Genomic DNA, 11,767 nt, shown 5'->3' with positions numbered 1-11,767 from the left:
ATCAGCTTGTAGGTGGCAGTGTGGCTAACGGGGGGTGCAGGAACCTCGCACCACAGAGGAAATGCTGCCTCCGTCCTGGAAGAAAACATACATCTGCGGTCTGAATGCAGGTAAGACAATGCTCCTTATATTCATGGAAAAAAATTGGCCTTTTAAGATGCAAGTCGTGATTTCTGTTTCAGTAACACACAACTCAAACCCTAGATCCAGCTACTAAGCAGCGGCTTTTGTAGGCGGCTGTTGTGGTTGCAGAACTCAGACGATGAGCTAATTAAGCTAACTTATGTTAGCGACGTTGAACTACGACTGCAGGCTTTTCTTGATGGACATGTGGTGCAGTGGCGTTTTCTATCATTATATGACGTGTTGAAAGGATGCTTCTTTCTCACATGTATCACCTGCCTTGTTTCTTATGTAAAGTAACTTGATAAGGTTCGGCTGGTTAGCGAACGCCGTGCCAGCTGAATGACGAGTTCAGGCTGGTCACCATGGAGACAGAGCTTGGGTTATGTTAAAGCAGGACGACAGTTTCAAGACTCGGCTGTCTGTCTTCTCATCAAAGAAGAGACGCGCTGTGGTTTAAGTAAGTTTTCTTAATTTTATTCCTGTGATTTTATTTTTATTTTTTTATTTATTTATTATTATTTTTCCCCACAACAACCTGTTGCCTAAAATGGTTTTAGGAGATAATTTTACATAAGTTTATAACAGCTGAACATACGGCGTGGTACTCAATGTCTGTTTATATTGAAGCATCCGCTTAAGGGTGTCCATACACAATAAAAAAAATGTCAATATTTTTGTTGCTCAGGTTATGGAGTTTCCCCAGCATTCCCAGCAGCTGCTGTCAGCTCTGCGAACCCAGCGCCAGCGGGGCTTCCTCTGTGACTGCACTGTGTTGGTGGGTTCATCCCGTTTCCTGGCTCACCGGGCTGTTTTAGCCTCATGCTCGCCTTTCTTCCACATGTTCTACTCAGACTCTCCAGGGGGAAATGGCAGCAACTGCTCTGTCACTCTCGACAGTGATATTGTCACATCTGCTGCATTTGGCTTGCTCTTGGACTTTGTATATGAAGGTGTGCTGCAGCTGGAAAAGTCTCCTCCACTGGAGGACATACTGGCAGCTGCAAGCTTTCTTCACATGAATGAAGTGGTGAGAGTGTGCAAGAAGCGACTGCAAAGACGAGGACCTGTGGCAGAAGCAGACAGCACTCGCTCTGAAGAGAGCAGCGGAAAGGCATCAGAGACGAGAGCACAGGGTGACAGTGGAAATGAGTCCATTGTTGCAGTGGCAGGAGATCACTTAAATCCAGTCAACATAGCCATGCCACTTATATCAGTACCCCAAGCGGCAGAGGGGGGTCAGTTGGAGTCTGTCAAGTGTGAGCAAAGGACTAGTGGGGGTTCATCAGAGGTACGAGTTCAGGCTCCTTTGAGTCCTGACCTTGCTGATACCACCCAGCCAGGCATGGACATTTCTCCTCTACCCCCAGGTGGGGAGCTCATGCACGATCTCATTGCAGGCCAATCTACCTCCACTTCTAGAGGGCTCACCAGGTTGGGCAGTGGGGGACAGGGAGAAAGATCAGCTCTCTGCAGCCCTTGTAGCACAACGGAAACATGCAGGTACCAGTCTGATGCTGATTTCAATGATTTTAATGAGATGCTAAATAAACATAATGAGGAATAATCACAATTAAAAAACTACTAAAATGTTGTAGTTTAGGTTTAAGTACAATATACAAATGTAAAGATTAGCATTGTGTAAACATTTTTTGTTGTAAGGCAATGACATTGTCTTATTTAGGCTATTTTCTTGTTTCTATGCAATTAACAACATTATACTCAAATGGATATAAAGTCAGATTTGATTTCCCACATCCTTTATAGATTTTCTCTATCTTTCCCCAGCCACAGCAGTAGCCAGCAACCCTCCTCCTCCTCTTCATCCTCCCTGGTCCCAGTGAGCCAAGCTGGTGGGCGGTCAGTTGTTACTCTTAGCCTCTCTGCCAGCTCCCACCAAGACAAAACCAGATCGTCTCATGAGGCCTTTGTTGGGGGCTCCTCAGAGACAGACCACAGAGATACACTGGCCAGAGGACAGCAGATGGTCATGTTAATCCCAGCACCGGGTTTAACTTCAAATCTACAAACAAAACCAAGACACTCAGCACTCCAGCGTGCACCTCCCCAAATCCAAATCCAGAACGCCATATCACTCCAACACCAGAGTTCAGACTTTCACCATGCTCCTCAGACCCAAACTCTTCAAGGACTAGAGGAGGATGCTGGAGCTTTACCTATAAGAAGAGAAGAAAGAGCTCACCCACTTGTGGGTAGAGTGAGGACAAACAAGGATGGGGAGTCTGTGAAGGTTAAACTAGAGGCTATTGTTATTTCTGATGAAGAGCTAGAGGAGGAAAAAGAGGAAAGCAGGGAAGGAGAACCGGTGATGGAATTGGAAGATGAGTTTGAAGATGACATCCAGGAAGAGGAGCTAAGTGGCCCTCAGTTCCTCCCTTCCCACCCACAGGGAATCTTACAAATCAACTCCCACTCAAGTGACTACTCCTTCCCCCTCTCTCCCTCTTCCTCCTCCTCTGGTGCTGGACCATCTTCCCAGGACATTTCCTCCTTCACAGCCTCTCTCATTGCTCCTTCCACATCCCACCAGCATTCAGATCATCCCTCCTATTTCCAGGACCTCCAGGACTCTATGGGAAACTTTGTTGAGGATGTCCCTACATGTGGGGTGTGTGGAAAGACTTTCTCATGTACATACACTCTAAGGCGCCACGCCATTGTGCACACACGTGAACGCCCTTATGAGTGCCGCTACTGCTACCGGAGCTACACACAATCAGGCGACTTGTACCGACACATTCGCAAAGCTCATGACCACACTCTGCCGGCCAAACGCAGCAAGGCAGACTCCGATCCTCCCCCACCACCACCACCACAACCACCACCGACACCACCTGCTCATAGCTAACAAGCTAAAACACATCTACTTTTAAACACACACTTTTCATTTTAACCTAGGATAAAAAATTTTTAAATGTCATTTTTACATTTACCTTACACTCATCTACTTGTTCTTCGTTGTAGACAGTGGGAACCTTGAATAGTTAATAAGATTTCAGTTGTTAATATATGTGCATCCATTTTTGCATTTCAGGTCGGCAACATTTAAAAAGAAAAACAGCTTGTCCTTTAGACATGTCGCCATGCAGAATAACAAGCAATAAAACCCTTCAAAACTTTATTTAATATGGTTTTTAAAAATTTCAGCAACTTTCTTATGCATCTGTCGACAACTGCCCATCTTTCTCCCTCTTAAACTCTGCTTTTTGTGATTACTGCTTTCATTTAATCTTATGACAAGCCTTGTCCCTGCTGTTTTTTAGAACATGTTGCAAACCTGATGACCAAAAACAGATGTGCTTTATGTACAAATGAAAATGCAGTTCACAAAACAAAACATGAGATATCTTGGGTTTATCTTCAGCATGTTTAGATGGCTGGTATTGCATTAGTCAGATTCTTGAAATACATGTCAACATGTTGAAATTGTGTAAAATCCAAGCTCTAAAAACCCATCTAACACCCAGATAATCCTGTTGTGGATTTAACTTCGGATGAGCCTAGATGCTCATAACATGCTCAAAAACTCCATATTTTTGTATCTTTTTGTAAAAACAGTAATATTTATATAAGTTTATATTAATACACTCAAAAGTCCCAGTAAAGCTGCTTTTATTTGTGTATTTATCCTTTTTTTTATGTTAGAGGGGTCTCAGAAATTGACTGAAAGGCAACCAATCACAGTCACTAAAAGCTTTCCCATTCTGTAATGCTTCAGTATGAAAGTCCTAATTTATAAATACAGCATCATTTGAAAAAATAACAATTTAAGTAACTTAAAGATATCTGTGCAATGTTGTCTTAGCAAGTTAGAAGTGCCAGAATGTCTTGGAACAGTTTTCCATATGGTCCCCTCCATGTTGTGCACACTGGGACAAAGACAGTGGTCCAGTAAAATGTTATGTGAAGCTCCAGGTTTAGCTCAGTGCAGTTTACATAACAGTGCTGATGGTTTGCAAGAAAATAAAAAACCCTGTATCTTGAAACCCAAATTCACTAAAAACAGCTTCAAATAATATTGGCATATTCTTCAAGATGAGACATAAAATTATTATATAAACTCTTTATGTCCACCCCTTTTTCCAAAATGGTTTGCAAACTGTGTAAAATGTGAATTAATAAGAAAATTAAACTATTTGTCAGTCTTTTAATACCCTCATTTAACAAAAATTTTTTGGATCGAGCAATTTGAAAACCTTGTAATGATGCCAGGAAAACTCTTCCTATCCTTTATTATAGTAATTACACTTTCTAGTTGCTTGCATCAAATTAAATTTTCTTGAATTTAATCTCTTTACATTTTGTTTTTATGGTTTGTTTTTTGAGATGTAAACACGACCCATGCCGACCTAATGGTTACCACAGTTGCTACTTACAGTATACATTTGATGTTTTTCTTTTCTACTTGTTTCAAAGGATTGGGTAAATAAATAAAATGTTTACAGAATGACCAAAAATATATTTAAAAAAAATAAAACTTCCACCAGTTGTGCTGGCTGTTAACTAAAACCATTCTGCTCTCGGTGTGTTAAGTGTTTATCTTAGATATTGTGACTTCCTGCGGGTTTTCTGATCTGCTGAAGACACTCAAAACGCGGACATAGATGAACAAATGCAGAGTTAACATCTGGAGTGTGGCTTGATTTTCATTCATCTAACTTGCATGTTTCTTGTTGATGTGCGGTCAGTCTCCTAGAACTGTAAACTGATTTGATACTTGTGCCATTTTGCTACTTTTTGTTATATTTCTGAGATTTTACACGTCAAGTTTGTAATTTTCACATATATTAGTCATAAGTACTATTGAATATTCTCACGACGTCATTGTAAGGAGGGATGATTCAGGATCTGTATTAAAATAAAAAACGTGTGTAACTTTCAACACCATGTGTTTGTCTCCTCAAGGGAAAGATATTGTGCTATGATTTTTGTAAGGTAATCTGTATAGCTGTCCTTGACTGCCTGCAAGGCTCAATTTAATTGCAGTAGCATAGTTTTGTTTTTTACTGGATGAAACCAACAGAGCTGCTCACTTAAGATGACTTCCAGTTCTAAATATGAAATCATTTGGTGCCAAAGTTTTTAGGTTTTCCTCTTATTACAAATTGCATATACAATATATTTAATGTGCCAAATGGTATTTTTTCACCTTATTTCCTCTACATTCCTTCTTTTGCAGTTAAATCTCAGAAGATGAGATAACTAAGTATATATTTGAAATTAGTCATTTTATGAAAAAACAGGACAATCCTACCAAATTAGGCTGGATTATTTTTAACACTGTGCCAGTTTTGCACTAATATGATTTTTTTTTTTTTTTTTTTTTTTTGCAGAGGTCAACATTTTTTTTTCTTTCTTTTCTAAATGTAAACTTTGAATGTGACTCAAAGACTGTTCGACACCCCCCCCCCAACCACCCACCCACACACTGTTTTACATGTGTGATATGTGTTGCCATACGAGTTAAAGTGTTAAAGCTGGATACACATAAGAGACAAACCAGTAGGTAGGAAAGACTGTTTCATGGTTGTCAGTGTCCAAAATTCACCTTTTACCTTGTAAATAAACGATGTCCAATGGAGGTGTGTGAACAGGGTTGTGTTTTAGAGGATCACACAATAAACTTTCAAATATCAGGGGTTTTTTGTTGTTTTTTTATTTTCTTTATGTACAAAAAAACCATACAAATATGTGAACATGAATTTTGTATCTCACTGCTTTGCTACAACACAGCTTAACGTCTTATTGTTGAAGCATTTCACTTGCGACATGCTGATGTGAATTCATGTGGCTCCTCTTAACTTGATGTTTGGGCAGTCTTAGTCTTCTATTGGTCCATGAATCTGTGAAAAGACTAAACATGAGGATCCACTAACAAAACATCCCACCTTTACTTGTTTTGTTTCAAAATATATGAGCACCCACAAACAGAAAAAAAAAACTTCCCATAATGTGACCAAATACTGTTGTGTCACCTATATGGGTGCATCCAGGTCTGATGTTGACTTTAAATTTGTAGAGTACTAATGTTTGAATTAATAAAGATGAATGAACAGTCATTTTGTTGCCACACCATTTTCTCTCTCATACTCACAAAAGATATGGAAATTACTTAAAATTAGTTCCTGTTGACTTTTTTTTCCTACAGCTCCAGTTCCAAAAAAGTTGAGACGCTCTTTAACATGTAAATTAAGAATGCAATAATTTGCAAATATGATATAACCACATTTTATTCCCAGTAGAGCATAAACAACAGGTGTCCACTTCACCATTTCATGGAAGATATTAGCTAATTATGAAATTGATGGCAGCAGCCCATCTCCAAAAAGTTGGAACAGGGGCAGGAAAAGTAACTGGCACAAATCAAAAACAACTGGAGAAGCATCTACATTCTCTCTAAGCTACTGTGGCTTATTTTTTTATATATCAGTCTGCTAGAATTATGTGTTATTGATCTGAACTTTTCATTAAAAATATGTAAAAAAAAAAAATGTACAAAAAACATGGTTCAGATCACTTCTTTAAAAATAAATAAATATAGCTAAAAAAAAAAACAGGGTTCATTGGTTAAGTCATCACCATGGTCTAGGAAAGGTTTCACACCTGCAAATTCGGTACTGGCCAAGCTGAAAAGTTAGCATGAATAGACCTTAAATGTCAGAAACGAACAACAACCCACAACTACATAATCAAATGATTTCTTCGTTATTTTATTTATATTTTTGTGTCACCATAAAACTTTTACATTACTTTAAGCGCTATTATATGTCTGAATTACTACAAGTTGCAGGTTAAACTTGTTTTTGTATTTAAAACATTCTTTTTAATTCAGCTGAAAAAATATCTCACCGCCTCAGCCAGCTCAGGCCAATCCATTGCCATCACCACAGTATCATCTGAATTGGGAGGAGTTTCCAGGTTCCAGTAGGTCAGCTTGTCAAACACAGAGGATACCCTGACTGCCCTGTCCTAGAGACACGTATATACAAATTAGCAACAAAGAGACAGTAACAAAAATCTTACTAATAATACTGCGTATATCATTTTATGCCTCATGAAGTCAGTGCTTTGGTGTCGTTTTGAACTACCCAAAGCCTCAGTCAGTTTTTGTATCATGACAGCTAAGTTCAGTTGTGTGTACCTCTTGATCAGAGCCAGGCTTGTTGATCTCTTTCAGCACCAGGCCTGTGTAACCTTGTGGACAGCTGATCTCCTGCCCTATTAATCCACGTCCTCTGAATGACACAGTCTTCTCTGCAAAAAGCAAGATTAATTATGGATGTATTGTTGATGGACCCAACTAAATTAGTGAAGGGTTAATGACAGATACAGGTCCAACACCATTCATTAAAAAAATCCTTTAAATCACCCTTTAAACATTTATTGAAAAATGAAGGAGGACGTAAAAACTAGTACTATATATACTAGTTGGTCCAGTAAGTATTAGTCTCTTGTCTGTCTGGCAGAGAGGATTTAGATACGGAATATATCAATCTATATTCTGTGTACCTTGTTTGTGATTCTTTGTGGTAGCAGTGAAGTATTGTGAGACCTGGGCCAGCCCATTGTGTTCAATCTCACATGGCATGAGGTGGACTGAGGCTCGCTCTGTCTGCCCCACTGAAGACACATGAAGATGAGTAACACTGGTGTTGCAGGACATCCTGTTGGCAGAGAAAAGGAAACCTTAGAACAAGTTACTTCTTGCATTCCATTAAACCAGTTACTTTTAAGATGAATAGTAATTCCACCCTTTTATTTGATTATTTCCTGCGGAAATCCCTATATAAATTTCTCTGGACATACAGAGTCTACAACCCAATAGCTTGGACATGGAAAAAGTTAAACATGATCAAGAAGCAAATGTCCTTTTCTCAAGTCACTGGTTTGATATCAGCCTCTATAAAGCTTTTTGACATAATAACCCATAATTAAAGAATAATATATGTTAGTGGAACAGCTGTCTGACAAACTTCCCATCTAAGGGCCTGGACAGTCCCTGGCAGCTTTTAGTGGTTTTACTTGGAAAGTATTAGCTGGAGGATATTTATTTATTTATTTTTATTTTATTTATTTTTTTACTTATTAGCATTTATTTCCCGTATCTATTACGTTCTTAGTCGTTGTATTTGTGCTTTTGTTTTATCAGCTATAGCAGTTAGCCACCTGTAGAACATGTTAAATTACCATTAGTTGTATTATAATTGTTACTCCAACAAAATGAAATACTTTTATCATTCAAATTTGTAACTCATGGATGCACCTTTTCAATTGTGCATTTTGGGAAAACATCGGCATGAGGACATGCAAGGTTTTACTGCTTGTCATGAAGAACTTCATAAGAGATATTCCCCAAAACAGCGAACATGATAACCAGAGAAATTTTACTTTAATTTTACCTTTCAGTTGTTTTCCAGCCCGCTAAGAAAACATGAAATAAAATCTGATATTTTCCGGTTTGGGCCAGGCGCGGTGTCTGATTGGACAAAAGCGTCTTCTTCTACAATAAAAGATTTTGGCGGGGTTTCTAGGCTCGGTCTCCCCCTGGTGGTGAGAAATTATTGTGGTCGCTCTGTTGGTGTCTGTGAGATTTTGGATTTCACATGTTGTGTGAAACGCAAAGTTTCACAAGACCTAGTGTCAGATTGAGTACAATTCTAACACCTTAATTAATTTGTTTATTTGCTTTAAACAGGAGGATATCACAAGTAACAGCAAAGCATCAGTAAACAAATTTCCCAGTTTGTAATGAAAAAATGTTTTAAGAAAGTCTTAAGGAGGACACTTGCCAGAAGCTAACAAAAAAAACAAATTTTGACCGCAAAAGACCTCTAGGAGGATTTAGAAGAATCTGAAGTGGTGATGAAATATTCTGTTATGCATTGACAACTATGGCTGTAATGGTAGAGTCACCAAATGAAAACCTTCTCTGTTTCTCATCACAAATTTCATCACAAGTTTGCAAACTACCCTCTTAATGTGCCCTGTACACTAAGACAGTAATTCCTTCTTTTATGTGATTGATAATGCTTTACAGTTGATTTTAGGGCTTTCTGACACAAGACCCTATTCTATCTGCCAAGTTATAAAGCCTTGAGGCAGTTAATGAGTTAAAGCATAATGCAACAAACTCCTTACAGCACCCAGACTGTAAGGAGTTAAAAAAATTATATATATATATATATATATATAGCACTGACTTCATGAGGCATAAAATGATATATGCAGTATTATTAGTAAGATTTTTGTTACTGTCTCTTTGTTGCTAATTTGTATATACGTGTCTCTAGGACAGGGCAGTCAGGGTATCCTCTGTGTTTGACAAACTGACCTACTGGAACCTGAAAACTCCTCCCAATTCAGATGATACTGTGGTGATGGCAATGTATTGGGCTGAGCTGACTGAGGCGGTGAGATATTTTTTCAGCTGTATTAAAAAGAATGTTTTAAATACAAAAACAAGTTTAACCTGCAACTTGTAGTAATTCAGACATATAATAGCGCTTAAAGTAATATAAAAGTTTTATGGAATCAAGCATCTAAATGTGAAAAAATAAAGATGAATACTGTTTCTACAAGCGTATACTCAAAGTTCACAATAGACTACTTGAAGATCACAAGCAGAAAGTTTTGGTTTTGCCCCGAATTTAATCTTTGGACATCTTTGGTCAGACCTCAGAAAACCAGTACATACAAGTCAACTGAAGAATCACACAGTATTAGGAGCTTCTTCTTGGAAAAATAAATTAAAATTCCTGAATAAAATATGAAAGACTTCTTTCTGGACACAAAAATCCTTAACAAACTGTGGTACTTGCCAGAGGCAGTGTTACTAAATAGGTTATTGACCACATGGGGTGCCGGTACATTTGCTTGGGGATCTTTTCCTTTTTTTGTGATTTGTAAACCATAAAAGATGGAGATACAACTATAAACTGTAACTTTATGACTTTAGGTTACACTCTATTTCATTTCACAGAATTAGAAAATTTTGTGGTGCCCAGATTTTTGCAGGCAAGAAAAATGACAACAACCCCAAAATTTATCATAAAGTCATCAACAACATCAAAGTAATTTAATGGAGTGGTGCACCAAGAGCAGCGGCATCTCCGCTGCTAATAAAAAAGACTTGATAAACTTATCAGGTAGGTCAGCTCTGTGCTGGGAATAGGATGTCCCAATAATATACTTCAGTTTTCACTCTAATCATGCAAAATCTGCACAAAATTGTTTAGCATATCTAGAAATGTCTTGAACATATGTAGCACTTACTAATTATGTTTTTTATATATTCTTTTTTCTGTTCAATACTGTAATTTGTTTTTGATGCTTCTACCTTTTTAAGGATTGTATTTCAGTTTTTAGTCTAGTTGCTACAATAAGGCACATTAAAGGAAAAATAAAAATAAATATTTACTCCATTCTATTCTACATGCTACAAAATCTTTGTGATTTTCTGACACATTTGCTGTTATTAAAGTCCCTCTCCAATTTTATTTAAATAAATCTAATCTGTTTCCCTTAAAACTGAACAGTTAGAACTTTTTACCATGACAAGCCAGTAGATGGGAGTTAATGCCAGCTAGCTAGACTTGGGATGAGTCAAAGCTAATAGCAGCTAGCACCAGTTGCTCAAATATGTTTAATTCACCATTTACCAATGTTACCCGATTTTTTTCACCTTTTAGCCAGGATTAGGCCCAAACCTGGCCGCTTACTGATAACAATAGATTGATAGTTCATTTTGCCAAGCCAAGTGGCCCTAGCCCCCATTAGTCCCCTGCTAACTTTTCCTTGTAGCTTATAGCTACTAGCCTATAATTTTCTTACAGCTTAAGCAAAATAGCTGTAAAGCACCACAATGCAAGTTGTCATAAATAGCTGTCTGACCATGCCTTTTTAAGACTGTAGGTATTACTCTGCATAGTCAAAGCTGAAATCCCCAGCCATAGTATTAATGGGCGATTTAGCTAAAAAGGGCTGTCACCATGTTGAAAGTCAGATTTTCTTTCACCATCAGACAGAGCCAAATTTGTGTAAATAACCAACAAATTTTCAGCTTCAGTCACAACAAGCTTACAGAGTTGAATCAATCTTCACATTTGACTGCTGATATAAAGCAGGGTCATGATTAAGTGTAATAATACAGATCCAGTGGTCATTATGGTGGACCTTCTAGCCTGCTGGAACATGACATGTGATTCTTCTGTTGTTTCCTTCCATCCATCTCCTGCCCACAGCCAGTACATTATAAATCCAGGTAAACAACAAACCCAAAAGAGATCTAGATTTTTATTTGTAAAAACACATCTGATAGATTTTTTATTAGTAGTAAACATAAAATTGCCAAAACATATCAGAGTAAACTATAATCCAATTTCTATATTTGAAAAGCTTATGCCTCAAATTCTTATTAGGTATTTTTCCAGTTGTTCCAAGATAAGATATCAGTACCCAAAAATGAATACTTAAGATTTTAAAACATGAGCAATCTTTTTAATTCAATTTGTATTACCTGTTCGGAGAGATAATGAAAAGCAATACACCGATATCCAACTTTTCCACAATGGTGATGGTGTGTGTGTGGGAATGGTTCTTCTTTAAAAAGTATGTAGAGCTTATC

General features: G+C 37.8%; 2 protein-coding genes across 3 annotated transcripts; one reads left to right on the top strand and one right to left on the bottom strand.

The window, feature by feature from the left end:
• Nucleotides 1-28: 28 nt before the first annotated feature.
• zbtb3 (zinc finger and BTB domain containing 3) lies at nucleotides 29-5,026 on the top strand. 2 transcript variants are annotated; one of them, XM_041989998.1, is made up of 4 exons: nucleotides 29-110; nucleotides 433-583; nucleotides 812-1,626; nucleotides 1,912-5,026. In XM_041989998.1, exons 3-4 carry the CDS (start codon nucleotides 815-817, stop codon nucleotides 2,990-2,992), a joined length of 1,893 nt encoding a protein of 630 aa, XP_041845932.1. In that variant the 5' UTR covers nucleotides 29-110; nucleotides 433-583; nucleotides 812-814; the 3' UTR covers nucleotides 2,993-5,026. The 2 variants fall into 2 exon arrangements, with proteins under 2 accessions (XP_041845932.1, XP_041845933.1); XM_041989999.1 differs by having other exon boundaries at nucleotides 59-110; nucleotides 421-583.
• A 765-nt stretch (nucleotides 5,027-5,791) lies between these two features.
• On the bottom strand, nucleotides 5,792-8,647 carry rnaseh2c (ribonuclease H2, subunit C). Its single transcript, XM_041990002.1, has 5 exons — nucleotides 8,544-8,647; nucleotides 7,654-7,808; nucleotides 7,286-7,398; nucleotides 6,994-7,113; nucleotides 5,792-5,987 (listed from the first exon to the last, which is right to left on the bottom strand). The coding sequence occupies exons 2-5, from the start codon at nucleotides 7,805-7,807 to the stop codon at nucleotides 5,964-5,966; spliced, it is 411 nt and encodes a 136-aa protein (XP_041845936.1). The 5' UTR covers nucleotide 7,808; nucleotides 8,544-8,647; the 3' UTR covers nucleotides 5,792-5,963.
• Nucleotides 8,648-11,767: the final 3,120 nt, after the last annotated feature.

The sequence above is a fragment of the Melanotaenia boesemani genome, chromosome 7 (genome assembly GCF_017639745.1).
Source record: "Melanotaenia boesemani isolate fMelBoe1 chromosome 7, fMelBoe1.pri, whole genome shotgun sequence".
NCBI classification, from domain to species: Eukaryota; Metazoa; Chordata; class Actinopteri; order Atheriniformes; family Melanotaeniidae; genus Melanotaenia; species Melanotaenia boesemani.
Note: the sequence above shows the minus strand (reverse complement) of the source record. Positions and strands in the feature narration are given on the sequence as shown.

Bases quoted from the DNA above. Each gene is read 5' to 3' on its own strand.
- zbtb3 (XM_041989998.1), top strand. From the start codon at position 815: ATGGAGTTTCCCCAGCATTCCCAGCAGCTGCTGTCAGCTCTGCGAACC. The intron at 1,627-1,911 runs GTACCAGTCTGA...ATCTTTCCCCAG, and splicing joins AGCACAACGGAAACATGCAG to CCACAGCAGTAGCCAGCAAC.
- rnaseh2c (XM_041990002.1), bottom strand. From the start codon at position 7,807: ATGTCCTGCAACACCAGTGTTACTCATCTTCATGTGTCTTCAGTGGGG. The intron at 7,399-7,653 runs GTACACAGAATA...TGCTTTTTGCAG, and splicing joins CACAAAGAATCACAAACAAG to AGAAGACTGTGTCATTCAGA. The intron at 5,988-6,993 runs GTGAGATATTTT...GTCTTTTCACAG, and splicing joins GGCCTGAGCTGGCTGAGGCG to ATTCATGGACCAATAGAAGA.